The 25,226-nt window shown below is 41.9% G+C and overlaps 1 protein-coding gene across 2 annotated transcripts in view; it reads left to right on the top strand.

Annotated features, from left to right (window-relative positions):
* ARHGAP32 (Rho GTPase activating protein 32) overlaps positions 1 to 21,664 on the top strand; it is a 174,440-nt gene extending 152,776 nt beyond the window's left edge. For both annotated transcript variants that reach the window (XM_090257889.1, XM_090257890.1), the window contains 11 exons: positions 663 to 765; positions 2,102 to 2,246; positions 2,708 to 2,790; positions 7,897 to 8,004; positions 8,289 to 8,434; positions 8,997 to 9,192; positions 10,733 to 10,878; positions 13,281 to 13,352; positions 15,182 to 16,060; positions 16,742 to 17,712; positions 18,995 to 21,664. In XM_090257889.1, coding sequence (XP_090114015.1) covers positions 663 to 765; positions 2,102 to 2,246; positions 2,708 to 2,790; positions 7,897 to 8,004; positions 8,289 to 8,434; positions 8,997 to 9,192; positions 10,733 to 10,878; positions 13,281 to 13,352; positions 15,182 to 16,060; positions 16,742 to 17,712; positions 18,995 to 21,259 — 5,114 coding nt within the window. In that variant the 3' untranslated portion in view covers positions 21,260 to 21,664. The remainder of the gene's footprint in view (positions 1 to 662; positions 766 to 2,101; positions 2,247 to 2,707; positions 2,791 to 7,896; positions 8,005 to 8,288; positions 8,435 to 8,996; positions 9,193 to 10,732; positions 10,879 to 13,280; positions 13,353 to 15,181; positions 16,061 to 16,741; positions 17,713 to 18,994) is intronic.
* Positions 21,665 to 25,226: the final 3,562 nt, after the last annotated feature.

Below are 25,226 nucleotides of genomic sequence, written 5' to 3'. Positions count from 1 at the left end.
TCTTTCTACTTATTATTAGAGTGCTTTTTATAATAAGACAATAATATTAAGGCAAAAAGTCAGTAATTATAATGTAAAGATAGTAAGGAAATTACGATTTTATCTACTTGAAATGACTTTGACCTTTGCATTTTGTTGGTGTTTTGTTTATTGGCTAAAATTAGAACTGGCATTAGCTATGAAAAGATAAAAAAATTTTTTTAAGTGAAAAATTTCAGCACTTACAGGCAATTATCTTGTTAGGAGAAGCATATAACTTTATATCCATTTGCTATATATGAAATTAAGCTGAACAGCTATATTTTTTAAAGATCTGGTATGGTGTTAGGACAAATCAGTTCACTTTACTCTTACAACATAATCTAAATGTCTGCTGCAGAAAACCTTAGAGAGACCATTCCTGATAACGTATGAACTCTTTTACTACCTAAATGTGACGAGACAGAGCCAGTCTCGATCATTAGGAAGCAGTTACCTGGCTGAGGTGTGAAATTAAGTAAACATGCCCTCGTCATTTTTTGTGACAGATTAACTCCACCCCTTACACCTTTAATTCAAAATTTAAATTTTATTTGTGAGAACTAAGGCATTCTCATTTTTTGGTGACTTTGTTTCTGCTGAATACTCCCAGTTTAATCCATGTCTTTCAAAATTCTCCTTAGTGCCCCAGGTCCTTCAGAGCTGTACGGCGTTCATTGAGAGATATGGCATCGTGGATGGGATATATCGTCTCTCTGGGGTCGCCTCCAACATCCAAAGGCTACGGTACCTTCCATGGCATTTTCTTTTTCATTCCTGTTGTAATTCATTGAAATGAAATTATTTCAGATTTAAATCTCTTACATTGATAACCATAATTTTCAATAAGATAGTTTAGAAAAAGTAGGAAATAATATCCATATTGTTCTCTGGATATATTTTCCTAAATGCCATTTATAGCATCAGGAAACTCTGTCCCCTTCACCTCTTCAGTCCTTGTATTTTGCCTTAGAACGTTTGAAGGTTTTAGCAAATTGAGTTTGAACCTGTGACAACCGTGCAGATGAAATTTTACATTATAATAGACTTAACCTTTAGTTCTTAATTAAAATTGATGAGGGAAATGTTTTCTAATGGCCTTCGATGCTGGTTCTATAGTATATGCTCAAGTATGCATGTATTGTTACACACTTCACATCCTCTCTCACTGTCTCTTCATACAAAAAACATGGTGTCCTTCACACCAGCAACAGAAATTTTGTTTTTGTTCAATCTCTTAGATTCTAGTCTATTCTTAATGTGTTTTTTGTCTTCAATTTTCACTGTGGTACATGGAAACTGCCATTCTGTAGGGGTTTTAATATTCTAATTGACCACAGAGCTCATCTCTGTTTTCAGGAACACATATTGGAAAAGACTTAAATTGATCCTTGTATTAAAGAACATGTCAGTCTTGACTTTCACGTGCAGCAAATCTCATATTGGTTAATAAATCCACACACACTAATCCTCTAGGTTAAGAGGTCTCATGCCTGTAGATTAATATTAATTAACATCCTGGAGAGTGAGCTTAATCTGCCTTAGCATTCTGAGCATAACTTTTATTTTATTCGCTTTAATGCTACAGATTTTACCATCTGTTAAAATTTGGTATTAGCTGAGAATTGATTTACATTGTTTCTGGCTTTCTTATCCCTCTTTAATAAATCATTTCTGAACCATACTTATTATATCTGAGGGATTTCTATGCATGGTTCTTCATGGACCAGCTGCCATTCAATCCTGATTTTTTGTTAATTGCCAAAATATCAGATATTCAAACCATTAGGAATTAAGAGTCCTGTTTTCCGATCTATGTATTAAGAGCTGCTCATTCATATGTATTTCACAGCTTGCTATCCATTTTAATATTAAAGTTATGCCCTTAATTTTCACATACAGAAGCACTTGTCATGTGATCAAACATCCAATTACTGCTGAAGTCCAAATATAATCATTTGAAAAAATATTCATTCACTGAGGTAGTGGTTGTTGACACTTTGGGCCTTTGCTTTCTGTTTTGAAGTCATATTCTTGCTTTTCCTTTAATAAAATAATTTTGTCCCTCTGCTATCTTTGCTAGCCATGAATTTGACTCTGAACATGTCCCCGACTTGACAAAAGAACCGTATGTTCAAGACATCCATTCTGTGGGTTCTCTGTGTAAGCTCTATTTTCGAGAGCTCCCAAACCCTCTGCTCACCTACCAGCTATATGAGAAATTTTCAGTGAGTACAGTCCCTTTTAAATCAAGTCCTGTTTGGAGTTTTGTTGTGGTTTTGTTCAAAATGTGTAAAAATTGTTTTGGTCATGTAAGAAATAGTTCCGTGACTAAAATGGCTCCTTCGAAGGAAACAGAAAAACAAAAAGTGGTCATTGCTAGCTAGTTCATAGTCTTTGCTGATTTCACATTTTCATTCTTTCAGTTTCTGCCTTTCAGCCACTACTCTTATCACACTTAATACTGGTTACCATAAAGTCTTCTAAGAATTATCTTTTAATAGATTTCAATGTCCACAAAAGGTGGAAAAACGTTTACTTCCTTGATACTCTATGGTGTTTCCTCGTTGTTCTGCATCAAAGAGTAGATAGAGTGATTTCTCTCAGAGTGAAAAGTAAATTGGAAATGAAGAACTTTCATTCATACCAGCAAAGCCCACTAGTTTATTTTGCATGATGATTGTTACAGGATGCTGTTTCAGCAGCAACAGATGAAGAAAGGCTGATCAAAATTCATGATGTCATCCAGCAGCTCCCGCCTCCACACTACAGGTAAACTACGTGTAAAATACCAGCCAAAAAGCAGAAGTGAGTTGAGGTAGAAAAGTGCTTTCTTTCTTTGCATTTCTAACTATTTAAATTTTCTGGAAGTTCCAACTATTTAAACTGCCATTTGTCCATACATTTATATTTTTTGTCCACGTATCCCCAGGGCCTCGCACAGTGCTTGGCATCCGTTAGGCATTTAATAGGCCCTGGTTGGTGTGGCTCAGTGGATTGAGCGCTGGGCTGCAAACTGAAAGGTCATTAATTTGATTCCCAGTCGGGGCACATGCTGATCTCTCACATCAATGTTTCTCTTCCTCTCTGTCCCCCTCCCTTCCCTTCTCTCTAAAAATCAATACATAAAATCTTTTTTTAATCTCAAAAACAAGAAAGAAAACATGTAGGCATTTAATAAATGCTGAATGAACAAATGCATGGATGAGTAAATGGATGGTTGACTAAGCCTCTTCATCTCTGTGTTTGTTTTGAAACACGGAGAGATATTGCTAAAGGTGTGGCACCGGGGTGTGTGAGCACAGGGGTGCATATTCGACTTGTGAATTTCTTGAACTCCAAATACAGACATGTGGCTGGGTGCCTGTTTGTTTCCTTTTTTCCAACTCTCTTCTGTTTTTTAAAATGTGTCCACGGCATGTGGAACCACAAAATCTACTTGTTGTCTTAGAATTCTCCTTCATGGGACTCTTGATGACCAGTTAGCTTGTTTTGCATTTTGGTTTGTTTTAGGTTTTGTTGTTCTTGCTACTTTTTAAAACCCAATTTAATCCGTATGGTAGTTTGGTCTCTCAAATATTTTTGCCTATACCCAAGAAGACCAGAACAAAGTTGGTGAAAGAAAGAAAATAGCATAAATCAAGGATTATAGTATGCATAAAAGTAAAAATAAAAAAAATTCCATTTTAGTTATTGACAAAAAGTTAAATTCAGTAGATGTTTTAATAATACACAAATTAAGTAATTTAGTGCTAATTCTGAAAAATGACATTGTTCATATGCATATTTAAAAGCAGCATTAAATTTGATACAAAATCAACACTAAAATTTTTAACCAATGTTAAAAATCACATTTTTTGTCAACATTGCAGCTATCAACCCGTGGTAGTCAAGAGCCAGAAGGTAGCTTAGCATTGACTCATTTTCGTATTCATGCATCCTTTGAGGAGATTAAAGACGTCTAAAGGATCCATGAGGAGTGAAACCTCCTCCCCCCCCCAAGAGCTTTTGTAAAGCCAGCTCAAGAAGTTGAGGTATTTGGCCCTGAAAAAGAAGGCTGAGGAGACACAACTGATCACTACACAGTTTCTGAGGACTATCTTTAAGGGGAAGGGGCCTTTGGTAACTTAACAGGAAAAGGAGCCTTGTACAATAAAGGAATGTGGACTTTGATAGATAAACTGTAGTTTGAATTTGCAACTCATCACTTACAAGCATCAATCTTCACAACTGGGAAAAGAGTACAAGTAATACCTTTGTTTTATTTTTTCCCCATAACATGCCACAATTTTTATTGCAGTGTGGCCCTTTTGTGAGGGTGGGGAGTTTGATCTCAAAAACATTCCATTTAAGGCTCTTTTATACAGAAATTGCCATCATGGCTGATAAAACATCTTTAGTGTTGCAAGACTTACATGGTAAACTCCTGCAGTTACTCAGTAGTGTACACTCAATGGAAAGCAAAAGGCAATAATAACAGCTAGTTCAAGAAGATATGCAGGTAACAGAAGTGAACACTGAGGTGCTAGGATAAGTTGATGACAGTTAACACAACTTAATTGGCATCCCTTTTCGGGGTGAGGAATTAAACTCAATACAAAAAAAGTGCTCTTAATGCATAGTGTTATATCCATGCTGCCATGTCACAGAAATAGCCTTGTCAGGGCAGGTGAGGTGTATGAATGACAGAGTCTCACAGAAATGCAATCGAGTGCAACTATAAATAATGCTGAATAAAATTTACCATCTGAACAGTGGATAACACTTTCAGGACATTCAGTTGGCTCACCCTTTGCAGTATTCTAAACTATTCACATTGACAGTCACGTTCATTGTCGTGCTTGCTGCGAGGGAGGCAGTTGTTCTGGCTAAAAATCAGGGGCAGGCGTCCCTTGGGTCCACCATCAAAGCAACGGTATAAACAGTCCAATGGCAATCGCTGGCAGGCTGCTTGCATGAATGATATCTCCTTCATTCATTTGTGTTGGAAGATCCAGATACTTCTCAGAATATGTAGATATTTTCCCTACTAATTACATCTATAGCTCCCTTGATATCTATTTTATCTTTTCTGTTGAACATTACATGTCTTTTCCTGCCGTGCTGTGCATATATCCTACTACGTGCTTTTTATTCGTACTGTGTTGCCCATTTTATATACAGCCCCTCTAATACACAAACTACTTGAGGCCATGAATTGTCTTGTTTATCACTGTATTCTCAGAATAGAATTTGGCACATAGTAAATGTTCAATAATACATATTGCATATACATTTTATATATTCAAACACTATTTTAGAGCTTGCTGATATATGTATGTGTATATCCTAATATTATCTCTTTAACTCCTCATATATATTATTTACCAGGTATGCCCACCTGTTTTATATATATTACTACGTACTCATCTCCTCTACATTATGTATAATTCCTTGTTACATATCTCCTGCTGTGTTATGTGTTTTATATTCTAGCTGCTTTTAAATAAATTGTGTATCTCCTACTTAATATATCTTTTTTGATCCATATTTTTGAAAGATTTTAACATTCGTAGTTCCTGAGTCCCGAAATGTTTTTGGAAAACATGACTTTTAATGGTGTTCTCTATTGCAGATGGGCTGTATGTTTTTTCCCCTTTTCCCTAATTTGGCTGTTTACCTGATGGGGTTTTTCTCCCCAGTTTTGAACATGACTTTGAGGGCCACTCATTTACATGAATCTTTTTGGGAACCTAGATTATTTATTTAGGATAAAGACTTGACAGTGGAGCTCTTAGAAATCAAAAGATAGTTAAATTGTCTTCTAACATAGAGCAGTTTCCAAATTGTATTCCTTAAAGGTTTGTGCAATTTGTACTCTGCTAAATATGAAAACGCTCATTTATGAAATTCTGGCTAAAATTCTCCATTAGCTCTTTAAAACATCTTTATAATTATATGTGTGAATTAAATGGTATCTTTGGTTGTTTTACTTTGCATTCCTTGTAAAATACATTTCTGAAGTACCTGAATCTTCCCCTTCCTTCACTTACCGCCCCCACCAAATAATGAAATTTTACATTGTTTTGTACACACATTTCTCAAGCCTCTCAGCTCTACATTGTCTCCAGGCCATCCTCACTCTGTATGTCTGTCTGTCTTTACTTAACTATATACAAGAGGGACAGAGAATTATGTTTTTACTGTACAGCAGCTTCAGTGGGTTCTGCTGAGTGAGCAGAGACTTGGGAGAGATGCTAACCCTGATCTGAACCCCAGCACTGGTGTCTGTGTATCTGGGCAAACCTTGGCTTAGCCCTCCCTGAATGAGGAATGGTGACATGTGCTAGGTGGCTGGGCTGTCGGGAACTGGATGAGCTTCCCTGTCAAAGTGCCTTGAATAGTGCCTCCAGCGGTTGTTACCTTCCTTTTCGTCTCAGGTTCATGCTGGGCTCATCTGAATGTTTGAGGCTCATATGTTTACCAAAATTAACTTCCTTTACTGTTTCAAGTAATAGTCTTGAACTGCTGTCTCCCATTCATTGTCTTTAACAGTTTTGATTCTTATCCACTTAGATAGGAACACTTTGAGAGATGTGGTAGCTGCTAGATAATATCTATGTGTGTTTATGTGATTTAACTTACATTTAAGCTAATCGTGCTTTATTTCCAAAAATACTTTGCCCTGTTGTTTTATATCTATCTACATCCCCTCCCTCTCTTTCTATATAGAAAAATATTTAAATATCTATATGTAATATATACCTATATATTATATTTTATTTATGTAATATATAGATTATATCATACTATATGTAGAAGAGACATTTTTATATAAATTGTTTAAATAAAGCAAACTTAGAATATATGAGATAAGCCAGGATACTTAGGTTTTAGAGTAGGCTCTCTGTTTTCCAGATTGCTCTACGCATTAAAGATATTGTTTAGAACTGAAAGGCAGATACAGACAAGAAAAAAAACTAAGAGTTCATTATCACTAAACTATTATTACATAAAATGTTAAAGGGACTTATTTAAGAAAAAAAAGATCAAAACTATGAACAATAAAATGGCAATAAATACATATCTATCAACAATGGCAATAAAGATGTATCTATCAACAATTGAATCTAAAAAACAACCTAAGCAAATGAGAACAGAGACAGGAGCATGAATAGGGAGAGCATTTTGATGACTGCCAGGTGGGAGGGGGCTGTGGGGAATGGGTGAAGAGGTGAGGGGATTAAGAAGTACAAACAGGTAGTCACAGAATAGCCATGGGGATGTAAGGTACAGTATAGGAAATGGAGAAGTGGAGTAGCCAAAGAAAGGCCTTATACTCATGATTCATGGACATGAACAATGGAGAGGGGATTGCCTGAGGGAGTGGGGGTGCTGGGTGAAGGGGGGGGCAAAGGGGATAAATTGGGACAGCTCTAACAGCATAATTTGTAAAATACAATTTTTAAAAAACACATTTGCTCAAATATTCTTATCTTGGTACCCACTGGAATTTTTATTTTTAACTCCTTTTTAGGCTTGTGAAACACTGTCGTTTCTTTCATAGAGGAAAGTTTAAATCCTTTCCTGTTAGCATGTCTGCTACAAGTAGAATAGTGTAACTCCACGAAATCATTTGTATATAAACTGGAGTGGAGGATTCATTTCACTGGTATCTTGAAACTAGATTGACAGCCAGGAGCAAATATTTTTCCGGTGGTTCTGTAGGAATAATATTCAAACCCAGTAAGCAGCACAGAATTTGCTGGGGTTTGTATGGTTTTTTTTGTTTTGTTTTGTTTTTTGCCATCAGAAACTTACTAGTGGGGCTTTTATACTCCCCACTGCTACATAATGGTTTTTGTTGTTGTTGTTAATACGTTATATTCCATTTTCCAGAACACTGGAGTTCCTGATGCGACACTTGTCACTCCTAGCTGACTATTGTTCCGTCACAAATATGCATGCAAAAAACCTAGCAATTGTCTGGGCGCCAAACCTGCTCAGGTAAGTTGCATTTCACATGTGACCTCAAGTAGAACCAGTCACCTTAAATGAAAGTCTAATTCATCAGTGTTTCTTAAGGACAATTTCTAAAAGTAAAATTAATCTGTGGTTTTGTGAGTATCTCTGCAATGCAAGCCATTGGCCCTTAGCTAAGTCACTGGGAAAGTATGCTCTCTTACTCTGGTTTCTCTGTGGTTTACATGTTTTTGTTTTTGTTTTTTTTAATGTCCTTTAAGAGTCCTCTTTCTGCGACTCTCTGATGGGAATACTGTGTTTATCCACAGATCAAAGCAGATAGAATCTGCCTGCTTCAGCGGGACGGCAGCCTTCATGGAAGTGCGGATTCAGTCTGTGGTGGTCGAGTTCATCCTCAATCATGTGGACGTCCTCTTCAGTGGGAAGCTCAGCGCGGCCATTCAGGAAGGCGCAGGTGGGGTTCGCACGGGTGGGAACAGCCTCTGAGCTTCGGAAGGAATGGGGAACTGCATTCCTTACCTCGGTTTTTATCTGTCTGTGGTAGAAAGCGGCTAATTTATGCCCACGTCCCAAAATGCACAGTTTAACAGTTATTCTTTGTGTGCTTAATGAAAACTACATGTTAGACATCTTGTGATCTAAGTTCATGACACATTAAAAAATATTTCATGTTACTTCCTATTGGTGTATATAAAGGTGTACTATGGAGCAGCAGCAGCAAAATTCCTTACAAAACTAAAAATGTCTGAGTGATAACAGGCAAGGCCTTAGGAAAGGAAAACAGTTAAATTACTTAAGAATTCTAAATGTGTGTGTGTGATTGTTAATAACCTGGCATGTTACCTTCTAGTCCTCATTTAGTATAAAGCCTTATTGATTTTGCCATTTAAAAAAACTTAAGAAAATTTAAAATAAGACAGATGAGCAGATAGATGGACACACACTCACACATATTTACATTTTTTCCCCACGCAGAAAGGTTTGACTGTCTTTATTGTTTTTCTTTCTTCCCAAAGCTTCTCTATCAAGACCCAAATCCCTGATGGTGTCCTCTCCGTCCACCAAGCTGCTGACATTGGAGGAAGCCCAGGCAAGGACACAAGCGCAGGTCAATTCTCCAATTGTGACTGAAAATAAATATATCGAAGTAGGAGAAGGACCTGCTGCACTTCAGGGAAAATTTCATACCATCATTGAGTTCCCACTTGAAAGGTAAAGTTCATTAAATCCTCATGAATGTGACTTCAGGGCTATGTGTTCTTTTTTATTTTACTTTACTTTTGTTTTTTAGTGTTACTGTATTGAATCTGAGCCAGTCCCTGGAAAACCTGTTCTTTTGACTATGGATGATACTTCATAGGGAATAATAAAATGATTCAAAAGCATTGCAACACCATGTCATTTTAAATAAGAAAGTCAAGTGTATAGAGAAAATTGTTAGGAAAAATGATACACTTCTACTATATAGGGAGTGATTTTTCTCTCTGAGATACATTGTTTTGAAATTTGTTCAGAAATAAGTCATGTTTGAATAGTTTATTCATAAAGTGGTAACTGGATAATGACTTGACATTGGCTCCACGTTAAGTTTAGAACAGAGCAGTGCTTCTTGCAGCGGGAACTCCCAGGTAGCAGCACCGGCAGCACCTGGGAGTCACCAGAGCTGCTAATTCTCTGACCCACTGAGCCAGAAACTCAGGGGCAGGGAATGGGGTCCAGCCCCAAGTCTGTCACCCAGCCTTCTGGTGGCCCTGATGTGGCTAAAGTGAGAACTATGCAGTTTACTACTGCGTCCCTTCCAGCTCTGAAATTCTGTTTCTGTCAAGTAATGATGTGAGTGTTTTTTGTTTTTACTAAAATATAGTATTCCTACTAATGGATGTAAGTTAATTTTGGTTATCTACGTTACTCCTTTGGCTCTTACACACGGAAGTCAGGATTTCTCAACTTCCTGGATTGGATAACACTAATAAAACTTGAGAGTTTATTCTTTCCATTTTTTCTTTTTTTAGCAAACTTCTCTAACTTCCTTTCACTTTCCATGACTAAAAATGTCCTAAGAACAGAAAGCTAGAGCATACTATTACTTTGTCATTCTGAATTTGTCTTCGGTGTCTTGAATGTATGTTTTAGCTTCATAATGTTCTCAAAAGTCTCTTTCTAGAGTAGTAACCAAGAGAGTAGATACTGCAATACAGAGAGACCTGGCTTCCAACCCTGACTCCATCATTCACTCGTTTTACAACATTAAGGAAGTTAACTAAATGTCTTAATGTTGTAATTTCCTTATTTGTAAAATGAGAAGGAAAGTATCTACCTCGTGCCGTTATATGTAATTTAAGGGAGGTATTACATACGAGGCACTCAATCTGTGGTAGTTACTATTCTTAATACTTTTCTTCATTTTCGGCTTAATTTGCTTTACTCACAACTAAAATCATTTCCTTTAACTCTGTTTTTGGAGTTTTAATATTTCCTATTCCCAAATACGTCCTACACTTTTTTCCCAGGCTGTGAGGTTAGATCTAAAAGTGACCATTTGTATAAAAACTGTCTTTGTGAAGCCAACTACTGATACTAAAAGCCATGCAGTTACTTTCCGTTCTGCGCTTGGCTGTGCGGTTTAGCTGCACTGTGTAGCGGGTGCTTCACGGCCGGTGGGCGTTTGGTTCTTTCCATCAGTTGTTCATTTTTTCTAGACGTAAAGATAACCCCTGGGATACCTTAGCACTGGTTCTTTTCTCTCTCATAGGAGGAGGCCTCAAAATAAAATGAAAAAATCTCCTGTGGGCAGCTGGCGTTCCTTTTTCAACCTGGGGAAGTCATCATCTGTTTCTAAACGGAAGCTGCAGCGTAACGAGAGTGAGCCTTCCGAGATGAAAGCGATGGCGCTGAAAGGTTGGTGCCCCACCCCCACCCACTGGTGCTGCCACTGGGTGCTGGGCGAGCAGTCGGCCCGTCAGTTCGCACGTTTCACGCTACGGTGGCAGCTCTTTCTTACTCTGGATACGTGCGCACTGCGGTGTTCTAATGGGCTTCAGTAGGGACATTCCCCAGTTGTGTTGCTACATGGGAATTGTCGTCTTTACCCAACTCTTATCCCAAAAAAACAAATTATATGTTAATATGTAGAATACGTAATTTCTTAGGGAGACGATACAGATTATATATTTTGTGAATGGTTAAAAATTTGCAACTTATTTGTAACATAGTTTGTTTAGTGTTGGTAATTAAAAATAACTGCTGTGGTGTTTAAATTTATTAATCTGTATTTTTAAAGGTATAAAAAAATGACAAAACCATGTTTCAACATACCTTTCAAATTTATAACTTTAATTACCAAAAGGAACTATCTTTTCACTAGAGGACTGATTGATGCGAGTATCTTAGGGGGTCAAATAAATCTGTTATTGTTGTTGAAAAGACTACTCTTTTAGAAATAGTTTAAAACCCATGTGCTATTGATACTAACAGCATCTAAACCTAGGAAAGATCATAGTGCTTTCTTCTCGGGTAATGTTAGAAGTACTTTCGGTTCAGTTAACCCCGCATTTATTCAATTTGCGATCGGGTACTGAGCACGTGCCAGATGTTTTGATAGCAGCTTCTGCAGATAGAAAATTAAGACGCTGCCTCTGCCTTCACAGTCTTACTTGAAACGTCATATATGTAAGAAAATAAATTTCACGCATAGCTATTGAAATAAAGGTTTGCGTAAGATAGTTACGGTAGGAATTATTGATTCATGTGGGGAGAGGAACTGGCGGCCAGAAAATACAGCCTTTGATTTGGGGTTTGAAGAATAAGTAGGGATCCCACCATTCAGGAAACGGGAGTGACGTGTGAGCTTGTGTGTGAAACGGGGAACTTGGAAGGACTTGGCTGCCCAGTGTGGTACAAAAAGGGGTTGAGATCATTGTATGCTTGCCAAAGAGTTTTGGTTGTGTCCTGCATTTTTGGGGAGTTATTGAATGGCTTCAATATGTAACATGATCAAGTTTGGATTTAAGAAGGATTACTTTGGCAGCGGTGTCAGGAATAAATGGGAAGAGAATTAAGACTGGAGACTAGACAGTGAGTCAGGGGACAGTTACCGTCATGCAAGCAAGAAACGACAAGTGTCTGGAATAAGCAGTGGCACCCGGAGTGGGAAATAGATAAGGGGGACATTTGGGAAGCAGCCTCTACAGTGCTGGGTGACTGAGTGATTGTGAAGGAGGAGCAGAAGGCAGGAACAAAGATAATTCTCAGGTTTTGATAAAATGGGAAGGGAGAGGAGAAAAAACACTGTGTTTGTTGTGGGTATAGTGAGTTTGACACGCCCAAGGGATGATAGTCGTGTGGGTCTGGAATTCAGTAAGGGTGTTTAATACAGGTGGCCCTACAGGCTTGAAAGTCATCAGCACCCTCTGAGGGTGAGAATCCTAGAGATAGATTTTATGGCCCACGGAGAGCCTTTTGGGTGAGAGAAGTAGGTTCGGGGATGATCCTGGAGAAAAGCAGCGTGGAAAGGACTGGAAGAGTCAGTGTTGTCATGAAAGGAGAGTGAGAAGTAATGGCTAGGAGGGTAGGCGAAGAGCAAGAGATGAGCGCTATCCTAAGAAATGATGGGGGAGGGGCTTGAGAAGAAAGTGTCAGCAGTATTGAGTGTGCCAAGAGGTGAAAGAGGAGGAAGATGTTTAATAAATCAGATTCAACAGGTATACAGTACCTGTATAGTTTCCTAGGGCTGCTACAACAAATTGGGTGGCTTAAAACAACAACAAATTATTTCCTTAAAGTGCTGGAGACCTAAAAGTAAAATCAAGGTGTCAACAGGGCCTTGTCCCACTGAAGAATCCAGGGACGAATTCCCCTTGCCTCTTCCAGCTTCTGGGGTCATCTGGCATCCTTGGCTTGTGGTGGCATCACTCCAGTCTCTACCTCATTCTTCACATGGCATTCTCCCCTCTCTCTCTGCATCGATTCTTCTTAAAAAGACACAACCCCAGTCATTGGATTTAGGGCCTACCCTAAATCCAGTATAGCATCATACTGGTCTTTAGGAAATGTAAAAGGAAGACATTTTAAAATTCATCTTTTTTTCTCAAGTTCATAACCCTTTAGAAAAAAAGATTTTTCATGGAGGCAACCATTTGAGAACAATACATCATATAATATGATGCCAAATTGAATATGATTGTCAGTGTACAATTGAGCACTCTTGGAAGTTGAAGTACATATGGAGAAAAACACTGCTCCCTTTCACTACATATGTAACAATGAATAAAACATCACACTATTTGGTTTTGATTTTTAAGGTGGCAGAGCAGAAGGAACCCTCCGTTCAGCTAAAAGTGAAGAGTCTCTTACTTCTCTCCATGCAGTCGATGGTAAGATCAAAAGCATCAATCGCTTTATTCTGTATTTCATAAAAGAACACAATAGAGTATATTTTATAAATATATGCTTAACTAATAGGCTGTAGACAGACCATCATTTTGTAAGAATACTAGTATGTTTTGTATTGTCCATTGATGTTTAAATACGGTGCCAGCCTTTAATTTCTTTATTTTTGACATAATTGCTATTCAATTTGTATAAAAATAAGTGAAACAGTTCAGGTTAACCATTTATAATTATTAATGCCCAGTGAAAAATTGTATTACTAGTATTTCTTTGTATTTCACAGTGAGAGTACAATGTATCAAAATATAAAATTAATACTTTTGATATCCAGACCAGTACTCTTTGATCTTGAAAACGGCTAACCTAATGTTAAATTTCATAGGTAAAACCGATTACTAGCCGTCCACATTATCTTAAGCATAGTTAGTACCAGGAGAAGTGAATCCGCTTAAACTGGGGGCCAGTATTTTATGCTAAATAATGCAAAAAGGTTTGATTATAACTTGAAAAATAAAACAAAAACATTATGAAAATAAGTTTTAGCTTCTATCTAGCCAAGTCGGGTGATTGTTGCAACTGTACTAATTTTTAGAATGAACAAAGGAATGCTTCAGTGTTGCCTGGGAAGGAAATAAGACTTTTTTGACAAAACCATGTAATAGCAAGTAGGACATCCTTTACTTCAGTTTTGGTTTGTGCAGCGGAATTGTAAAGAAGGCCCCTTTTACAAAAATAACCAAGAGCTACACTTATTTCCTGAGGGCTTTTCTTGATCTGTTGATGTTCAAATCATGCTCTTCTGAAGTGTCCTGGATGCCATTGTCCCGGTCTGCTTCCTCGCCTGCAGTTACTAACTGTTCTAATGGTGGTGTCCTTGTTGACTATGACCGCTTATGATTCCAGGCCTTCTCACAAGGCCCGTCAGCTGGTATCTGACCTCTTACTGGTTTTCCAAGGTTTCCCATTTCCCTTAGTTAAGAGAATGCTTTACAGAACAATGAGGTGGGCTGGGTAGATGCTAGTATTAACTAGAAAACAACATTTGAGTGGGGATCAATTTTACATGTGGCCAATACATTAGTGAATGTTTTACATTAAGACGATATCTGCCTTTTTGTAGTACATTTTTACGATGGCAATTCTAGTAGCTGTAATCAGATGCTGAGATAGAGGACTTCTATCAGCTGGGTGTTCGGCAATGGCATAAAATCGTGTGATTTTAAAAGTCCTCTGCCGCTTTTGAGGACTGATTCTGCCTGAGAAACTTAAAGCCTATTCTTAAGGGGGGAAAAAAAGAAATTATTTTTGTTTAAGTATCTGAAAAGAATCCCTTACCAAATACATGCTAATACTTATGAGATTGTAGAGATTTTTTTAGAAGGTTTTTGTTTGATTTTTTTTAGAAATTTGGGTGTCAGGGGGACATTTTCCCATCAAAAACAAAGCAAAACAAAAGCCTCTTTTGCTGCCATATATCTAAAGTACCATTGAAAGTGATTCGTTCTGCCCCACAGGTCATGCGTGAGGTCTGTCATAAAATAAGACAAAAAGAAATTAAAAACTTGCCTGAAGTCACAGCGAGAGTCAGTGCTGGACTAGGAGTAGACTCTAGGAGCTTGGAGCCCTTTTTCCTACTGAAGCCGTCCACTGCTGCGTTCTCCCTCTGATTCCGTCAGAGGTGCTCGTGACGTAGCCTTTGGTTTGGGTGGAAATGAGAAGCCACACTATCCTTCCCCGTGTGTACTAAGGAGGTGGCTTGTGGTATTGTGCTGTTGTGACATCTGTACTTAGATATTGTTATCCATTTTACCAGGTGACTCCAAGCTGTTTCGACCCAGGAGACCCAGGTCTAGCAGTGACGCGCTGAGTGCCTCCTTTAACGGGGACATGCTGGGGAACCGCTGTAATTCCTACGATAATCTGCCCCACGACAATGCGAGCGAGGAGGACGTGGGGCTGCTTCATATCCCAGCCCTGGTGTCTCCTCATTCAGCTGAGGATGTCGATTTGAGCCCCCCGGACATTGGAGTCGCCAGCCTGGATTTTGATCCAATGTCATTTCAATGCAGTCCTCCTAAGGCCGAATCGGAATGTCTGGAGAGCAGTGCTTCCTTTTTAGATTCCTTAGGATTCTCCAAGGAGAAACCAAGTGCAAATAAAAAGGATACGGAAGCAGGCGGGAGTCAGTCTCAGACTCCAGGAAGCACTGCAAGTTCTGAACCTGTGTCTCCTCTTCAGGAGAAACTGAGTCCATTCTTCACCCTGGACTTGAGCCCAAGCGAAGAGAAATCCTCAAAGCCATCCTCATTCACTGAAAAGGTTGTCTATGCTTTCTCTCCAAATATTGGACGGAAATTGAGCAAGTCACCTTCTCTGAACATCTCTGAGCCGATTTCAGTGACTCTGCCCACGCGGGTGTCAGAAGTGATGGGTACAGCCCCCACCCCAGCGGCCCCGACTGCGTCTTCTCCAACCTGGAGCACCAGTGGTGACGCAAGTGCTGTCGTAAATAGGTCCCCTACCCAGGTAGGAAAGATGATGGCTAACGAGAGAGAGGCCCAGGAAGGGCGCGAGCCGGAAGCCCAGCCCCTGGAGCAGGGGGCCGCCGCGGAAGCAGAATCGCCGGGAGAGGAGGAGCAGTCCGCCCCCGGCAGTCAGAGTAAGGCTGTACCTTCTGGACAGGCTCAGACAGGTACCATTTGTTTTCCTCCATTCTTTCTGTAAGCTAGGAGGGATCGTCAGTTCTGTGTACCACCTGTGCCTTGTAAGAGAGAAATTTGCTCTCCACCTACCCTTTAATCAAAGAGAATGTGTTTCTGGGTGGTGCTGACGGCTCAAAGCCTTAAATTAGAATCAAACAAAAATGGCCCAAAGGGCCAGTGGTCCTGCTTCTGAGCTCCATAAAGTCCCCTGTTCTCTTTGGACAGTCACAATTCGTGGATATTTTTTGCACAACTTCGTAGCTCTTGATTCTGTTTCCTCTTCTCATAAAATACCTATATTTTAGCCTAACGTGTTAACCAGCCAGCCTACACATCAAATGTAAAAACTGTTCTAAACCATCTCAAGCACTTGAAGCTTGTTTTTTAAGCGATCTTTTCTGAGCCAGATGAGGGACCTGCTTTTTTTACCCCCATCTCTGTAGCAATTCAAGAGGAGATTGCAGTCCTTAAACACGTTTGCTTTAGTTTTCCTCCTGAACCAGATGTGTTTTCTCCAGCATTTGCATGTGGGATAGAAGATCATGGATTGCCATTTTGAAATATGGAAGGCATCTATTTTTTTAGTGATCAAATGGGGAGTGTGGCGTTCCGTATACAGGGTAATACAAGCTACCTTTTCACTCTCGTTCTTTTTCCTGATTTCCCACCAGGAGCAGTTACCCATGACCCCCCTCAGGATTCCATTCCTGTCAGTTCAGTCTCTCTTATCCCACCCCCGCCGCCTCCGAAAAACGTTGCCCGCCTCTTGGCGCTGGCGTTAGCTGAGTCTGCGCAGCAAGCCTCAACTCAGTCCTTGAAGAGACCAGGGACTTCCCAGTCTGCTCGTGCAAACTACGGAGACGTAGCGGTGGCTGCAGCTGAAGATAAACTGCCTAGCTCCTACTCCCATGTCACTGTAGATAAAGCCTATGCCCCAGCAGACAGGCCTGCAGAGCAGTTTCTCCTCCAGAGCAATGCATCTGGGAACTGTGACCCGCTTATACCAGACACGGCAGCTACCAGGGGTCGTACCCATTGCAACGCTACAGAATCTGGGGAGCAGCTCCACCAGGTGGACTTCCCACCCCATCGAACCTACTTACCTGGGGACCCAGAAAAGGCCAGAATCACTTCAGTCCCCTTAACAAAGTCTAAGTCTGACGATCACCTCGGTTTCCCTGAAGACCAGTCTGGGAAGAGCATCGTGCCAACTGTCTCCTTTGCAGATCAGGACCAAACTCAAGTTTATTTCTTTAGTGGAGATCAGCCTCCTTCTCATCTCGGTGCGACTGTGGATAAGCCCCATCACCCCTCACAGCTTGCGGACAAGTCTTTCACGCCTTCTGATTTGTCTAGGGACAAGCAGTACCCTCCCCCTGGGTCCCCTGAAGAGAATACCAACGCAGCCAGCCTGGCATACATGACAATTGCTCCGGCAACAGCTGAAATCAGCACCAGGGACGCCCACTGGGATGGAGCCGAACAGCCCACCTCCGTGGATTTTGCTGCCGCCACCCTTCAGCGTCCTCACAGAGCCAGCCGTCCCCTTCCCCCACCCCCGTCCCAAAGAGCAGCGGAGCAGCCACCAGCTGCGGTGCAGGTACAAGCCACCGGCAGCATGGGACCAAGTAACTCACACAAGGTAAGGCAGGGAGAAGGTCAGTGGGCACATGCGTTTTTTTCAAAGGTATGTCCCATTGCTGCATCACGCGTTACCTTTAAGTCAGACAAAGTCCTCTGGCAGGTTTTCCTGAGACATCTCCTGGGGGAGGTTTTTCCCTGAGAAAGGAGCAGTTACGCAATGATTATCGTTTAACTAGATCTGCTACCTGCTACCTTCCTAAAGCATGTAGGTAGTTTCTTCATAGTAATACAAGGAGATAATAATCAAATGAGTCAAACTGGGCTTTAAAAAGTATCAAGGTTACAAGGGTTTTTTTCCCCAACACCATCGCTGACTCATTGTGACTTTGGACAAGTCGTGTCTGCCAGTTACTCACCTCTGCCTAATAAAAGGGCCTTATTCTCAAGACATTTGTAGACTCTCTGCCTTGCAGACTTTTCAGAAGTGTGAGATCACAGGACTTTTTGTTATTTTCTCAACACCAACCAGCAGAGTCTGTCGGCAAGCAGCTGTTTTGATAGAGTGTTGTATGCAAAATGCTGAGGGTGCTTCCCGGTTTTCTCATATTTTAAAAAAGTGCCCCCGGCTCTTTGTGGTCACCTTGCACTAATAGTATTTGAGTATTTATCTTTAGTGAAGGACACTACTTCTGGCAGCTGCTGCTCAAAGATGGCGCATTTATAGTTTGGCCGCTGGTGCCACACACCAGGGTGGGTACACGGCCAGGGACAGGCAGTGACTGATGGAGTTGAGCGCCACCTTAAGTCAGGCCAGGGACAGGCAGTGACTGATGGAGTTGAGCGCCACCTTAAGTCACTTTATTGCCCTTCTCCAGATTTGGGGGCTTAAAACTGCTCACTCTACAACTGGGAGTCCCTTCAAAAATGTCTCCAGGGAGAATCAACTGTTTCTGTTTAACAGAGTGTTCCCGGTGTAAAGCCTGAGCTAGACAGGTAGACTGCATATATATTTTTAAGCTTGACTCTTACTTGATGAAACCTCTGTTTTGGCCTGCACCTTAAGATAATGTCATAGGCAACCTCATCTCACATTTAATACCTGTCATAAATTAGAATGGTCCTCAGGGTGATAATGGCTATTACACCACATGGCCATGCAGGCCATTTTCTGGCTGTGGGGGCAGGTCGGCCTACTGTCCTGGCCAGTGTGACCACATGGCCCGGGAAATTGCAAGCTCCTACCCAAATAGCCTCAACTCCTGAGTTACAAATTGAATAGTGTTTGATTCCGCAGAGGGGAGCATAGCAAACAAACTCATAATATTATAATTTTTCAATAGGTTCAAGGAGTAGTTCCAGTTCCAGAGAGGCCACCTGAACCCAGAGCCATGGGTGACCCCGCTCCTGTCCTTGTGGGTGACGGCCTTGCAGCTGCGCAGTGTCCCGTCGCTGCGCCCGCTCTCCAGCCGGGCCTTCCTGAAAAGGTGCGGGAAGGTCCCAGGGCCCCGCCGCTGCACCTGCGCGCCGAGTCTCTCCCGGGGCACGCCCCCTGTGGCTTCATGGCCCCAGGTCCCCCCACCAGGACAACGGAGGGTAAAGCGGCTGCCGGCGTGCACCCCGGCGGTGCAGATGCGGCCGGCAGTTCCAGCTATTGTCCCTTTGTCACTGCTTCCTCGGCCTCTGTAGAAGACGCTCTGCCGGGGCCACTTCCGGGCCCACAGCCTAAGCACGCACCTCAGAAAGCCCCGTACTCCACCTTTGTCAGGCCTGATGTCGCCATTGAACCCTTTGGTCCAGAAAACTGTTTGCATTTCAGTATGACGCCCAACTGCCAGTACCGGCCCCAGAGTGTGCCCCCACACCACAACAGAGCGGAGCAGCACCCGGTGTATGCGTCCAGATCCGAGCCCCCGGCCTCCGTGGGCCCTCGGTACAACACGTATGTGGCGCCGGGAAGAAGCGCGTCGGGACACCTCTCCAAGCCATGTAGCCGGGTCGAGTACATGTCTTCTTTGAGCTCGTCTGTTAGGAGCGGTTGTTACCCTGAAGATATCCCCCCGTACCCTACCATCCGGAGGGTGCAGTCTCTCCATGCCGCTCCCTCCGCCATGATTCGCTCTGTTCCCATTTCACGGACAGAAGTCCCCCCCGATGATGAGCCCGCCTACTGCACCAGACCCCTGTATCAGTATAAGCCATATCAGTCCTCCCAGGCCCGCTCGGATTACCACGTCACCCAGCTTCAGCCTTACTTCGAGAACGGGCGGGTCCACTACCGGTACAGCCCCTATTCCAGCTCCCCGAGTCCCGCCTACGGCCCCGACGGGGCGCTGTGCGACGTGGACGCGTACGGCACGGTCCAGCTGCGGCCCCTGCACCGCGTGCCGGGGCGCGACTTCGCCTTCTGCAACCCCCGGCTGCAAGGGAAGAGCGCGTACGGCTACGCGGGACTGCCGCCCCGGCCGCGGGCTGCCGCCACGGGCTACTTCTCCGGTGGTGACCATAACGTAGTCAACCTGCCTCCAACGGCTGATGGGAAGCACACGTACACCTCATGGGATTTCGAGGACATGGAAAAATACCGCATGCAGTCCATCCGGAGGGAGAGCCGCGCTCGGCAGAAGGTGAAAGGGCCTGTCATGTCCCAGTACGACAACATGACCCCGGCCATGCAGGATGACTTGGGTGGCATCTACGTCATTCACCTCCGCAGCAAATCCGATCCTGGGAAAACTGGACTTCTCTCGGTGGCAGAGGGGAAGGAGGGGCGGCACCCGGCCAAGGCCGTCAGTCCCGAGGGCGGCGACCGCTTCTACAGGAAGCACCCGGAGTCCGAGTTCGACAGAGCCCACCACCACGGAGGACATGGCAACGGGCAGGCCGAGAGACCGTGCCTCCCACAGAAGCAGAGCAGCCTCAGGAACCGGAAGCTTCATGACATGGGCTGCAGTCTCCCCGAGCACAGGGCACATCAGGAGGCAAGCCATAGGCAACTGTGTGAATCCAAAAACGGACCACCTTACCCCCAGGGAGCTGGCCAGTTAGATTATGGCTCCAAGGGGATTCCAGATGCTTCTGAGCCCGTCAGCTACCATAACTCTGGAGGGAAGTATATTGCAGCAGGGCAGGAGTCTCTAAGGCTGAACCACAAAGAGGTGCGGCTCTCCAAAGAGCTGGAGAGGCCTCCTCGGGCGAGGCAGCCTCCTGCCCCAGACAAACACCCCAGAGACTGCTACAAGGAGGAGGAACACCTTAGCCAGTCCACGGTCCCACCCCCGAAACCGGAGAGGAGTCATAGCCTGAAGCTGCATCATACCCAGAACGTGGAGAGGGACCCTGGTGTGCTGTTCCAGTACCAAGTGCACAGCAAGCGCCAGAGCGGCATGACTGCCATGTCCCAGTATGACAACCTGGAGGGCTACCACTCCCCGCCGCAGCCCCAGCGGGGAGCCTTTGGAGCAGGAGCCGTGGGGGCCTACGTGCCCATGCCCCCTGGCTATCCCCACGCACAGAGCAGGACATACGCCACAGCTTTGGGGCAGGGGGCCTTCCTGCCCACGGAGCTGGCCTTGCAGCATCCTGAAACACAGGTCCATGCGGAATGAGCCCCGAGAGCAATAGAGTTGAAGCAGCCTCTGCTGGACAGTGGACTGTTTTATTTTTTTCAGTAACCAAAAAGATTAAAAAAGAAAAAAAGCTACAAATCCCCAGACCACATTTGAAAAAAAAACATAGTAAGAAAAATAAATCACTATCTTTTTTCCCTTGCTCTTTCATTCCCACCTCTCCCATCGATAGACTCATTTTTGTCATTGAGAGAGATCTGAACGAGTGTGAAGCGCTGTATTGAAAACCTAGTAAAGAAATGTGTCACGGAGCATACTTGCCATATCGAGCTGATTTGTAAGCGCCTAAGGACTGCCTTTACCGGAATTTGAATTTGACTTTGTCCTTCTTAGTATTTGCTGTATAGCTCAGAGCAGTTTGTGTCTTATTTCCTGGGAAGCTTTTGCATTTTCTTTTGCATTCCTACTGACTTTTTCAGTAGCCACATTGCTTGCCCAGACTGATATTCAGTTTTTCTAATGTCATTGTCCCTGCCTTTTGTGTTAAATTAGAACAGAGAAAAACTTTTCCCTGATCCTTCAGATAAGTCTATTGAACATTTAGCAAATTGTAATTAAGAAATAAAGGAATTAAGACTTAAGCATTTAATAGAGTCATCCTGAAATGTCAAACCATTTAGACCCAGGCTGAACCATATTCTTCACATCCTTATTTTTCATAGCTGCTCCTCACAGTTCCATGCACAGGCTCAGATCACTGTAGGGGAGAGAGTTAAAAATCAGAATTAAAGACACTTCTCAGGTGGAAGTCAGTGAACACTGTCAGCACCAGAAAACTATATCAATGCTTCTGCTGTGTTGCCTGCCTTCAGTTATTTTTTTCTCTCAATAATATTTGGTAAATTGTAATCCTACTAAAACATTTCTCGCCATTTGCTTCCCTAAAGCAACTTTTTTCATTAAAAACCCAGCATGGTTTGACTAGTTTATCATGATTATAAATCAACGTGTTTATTTCTGTTTCTAAACCAGACTGCAGATTTCCTGGGAATTCTTAAAGTAGCTACTACGTATTACCTGTCAGTAAAACTGCAATAACCGTTCAGTATCCAGCCCCGTTTTACCTGCTGGAATTCTGGGCTGTTACCGTTTCTGTCCTACGGCATTAGCACGCTGTTTGCTCACAAGTTCTGCGATCACAGTTTACTGTAATTACCATCTACACCAGCATTTCAGGTACAGTTCTGTAAACTCTGTAGACGTGTTCAACGTGTTCAGGACCCCAGGACTTTCTTCTGAAAGTTGCATTCTTGATGAGGGTTGGACTAGGCACCTCTAGCCCAGCACAATTCCGTTTCCTCAGCTCACCCCAAAACATACGTGCCAGACTAAGCAAGGCAGTCCTGTATTTACAAAACAAGTTTAAATGGTCACTTCATTCCATGACTTTTAATAGTACTTGATTTTTATACATTCACAAGTTTTACATGCTCTGTTTTTAGAAGACATTAGGGGATTTTCATTCCATTTACTGGATGGTTGCTGCTCTGGCTTTTTAAAACTTGGAATTAACTTTTATTTAGAGCAAAGGAAGAGATCTTTTAAGAGGCTAAACCTATGCTGCTATTATTGCTGTGAATTTGTATAAAGATGAGTCATGCCAGGTTTTTTTTTTTTAATTTAAAAAATGTGATTGCATTTTAAGGGTTTATATTTAGAAAAAGAAATAAAGTTTTAAGAACACATTTATATGTGAAAATACTCTGTAAGGTTTTCTTTTGTTCCCCCAGAATTGATCCAACGCATTCAATAAAGATCATGGTAGAAATCCTGAAATACTGTGGAAATTTAGCCTTTACATTAAAAGTGCAGGCCAAACCAGTATGTAGTCACAATGCTAGGAAGCCTGGTAGGCCACTTCCTTTGGGTGCTGTGTGCTGGAGTTTGGGCTTTGGTGACTCCACACAGCACTGATTTTACTTTTTCTATACCTTAACCATCTTTTTATCGAGAAGGCAACCTGATGCCCTTTTGCGATCACACAGCCCTGTAAGTTCCCACCAGCAGCACAGCCATTAGAAAGAGGTGCTGATGTGACAAGGACATACAGATGGCCTTAGGAACAGGTTTCTTTTCTCAATGTTGGGTACATTGTAATCCTAGTGAAACATTTCACACCATTTGTTCTCCTAATGCAATTTCTTTTGCATTAAAAGAAAAGGAACTTAGAAGGATGTGAGGGTCCAGAAGGGTGTTGCTGAAGAAGTCCTGTCCACCAGTAACATTTGTGGATTTGTCGTCACTCATGTTTACTCCTGAAACTGAAGTCTATTTTATAAATACTAGGGTAATTCCTCAAAGCAATTACTTTATCAATGTTCTATGGGCTTAGAAATATCAGGTAAATATTTTGATTACAGAATAATGACTCAAATTACTGGTATGAGTGAAACACAAGCTTTAGTTAAAATCTAGAGTGGTTTCACTGCATGTGTGTAGATACAGCCTTAACTTTGGAGTTTGTTATTTGAAGGACTTTGCCTGTATCTTTCCCTGTCTGATATTGTAGAGTAGAACTCGGATGGCAAATCACTGTGAGCCAGGTTACCTCAGTAGAGTTCACCCTGGGTGACTTCACAAGTAGGGTAATTCACCATGATTACTTTCAAACGTTGACATGGAGCATTATGGTCCAGGAAATGGAGCTGCCTTATGCATTAAACCCATAATTCTACTGGTATTTTCATATTCATGTCTCCAGATTTTTTTCTTTGGCAAAATTCTGCTGCCACAGTGTGGTGTGATTGAAATAAATATTCCCCGGGTGTCTGGCCAGAGATTTTGCTAACAGCCCCAGAGGCGCCATTTTTTTATTACTAAATTTCATCTGAGCCTTTTGCTTACTGTATTCAGTTTCCTTTTTAAACGCAATCCCTGGATGGTTCCAAGGATAGGCCTGCACATTTTTCTAATGACAAAGCATTTTTAAACGTTAGGGTCAGGTTGAAAAATTCTAGGACTAATTCTGTAAAGAAGAGGGACCATTGATGTGAGTGGGGGTAGAGAGCAGGTTATACTTTGGAAGTGGTAACAGATGCAGACGATGTAAATGTGCAATTTGCCCCTTGAGTCAACAAATGAACCTGCCAAGGTTCTCTGTCTGTTCCCAGCCCTGTCGACCACCCATCCAATATCTCGGCAAAGGATTTTCTGAGCAGTGTGTAAGGAAATACTAATGAAAGCAAAAGTATGTTGGAAAGTTACTTCCAGTGGTTAGAGGCATGTGAATTTCAGTACTGTGTGTTATGGGAATGTCAGGAATGGTCTATTTTACCTGTGCAAGAGGATGTCAGTGTGCACAGAGGCTCCTTTTTCCTTTTCTGATTAAGTACTGTTAGTGTTTAAAATTTTTAATGGTTGTTTTACAGTTTAGCTTCTAAGGTAGCAAAACCTGATTTTTCAACCATGACCTGCATGAGAGAAGCATCCTAGAACGTCTTAGACCATACTTCTGAGTTCTTAATTTTAATTTATATAGTGTTTTTTTATGTTTTAATATTTTTTTGTGAACTGGTGTAAATTGTTAATGCATATACGCTTGTGTATTTTTGTAAATAGTTTCGTGATTTATTTCTTGATCCATATGTAAATATTTAAGAGTCTCATTTCTTTAAAACTTATTTGAAACTGCGTTGTGGGGTTGGGGTTTTGTTTGTTTCTTTGTTTTGGTTGGGGTTGGGGGGGAAGCCGGGATTTTGTACTCTGATAATCCAGATGGAGAATTCTGTGATTTAAAGCAAATGTCCCACTGAAAGCAATTCAAATATCAACAAAATTATTTCAGGTTAAAACAGACTTCTTTGTGTGTGTTTCCTTTTTAACCTACTATGAATGATAACAAACCAGATGGGGTGATTGGCTGGGCACATTCAGACCAAGGCACACAGATGATTAGGCCAAGTGGTATGTGAGTTCACAGAAGAGGCTTAATAGCTCTTGTTGATAT

The sequence above is a fragment of the Furipterus horrens genome, unplaced genomic scaffold (assembly GCF_987537825.1).
Source record: "Furipterus horrens unplaced genomic scaffold, mFurHor1.1.pri manual_scaffold_11, whole genome shotgun sequence".
In the NCBI taxonomy this organism is placed as follows: domain Eukaryota; kingdom Metazoa; phylum Chordata; class Mammalia; order Chiroptera; family Furipteridae; genus Furipterus; species Furipterus horrens.
This window is presented reverse-complemented; position numbering and strand designations above follow the sequence as displayed.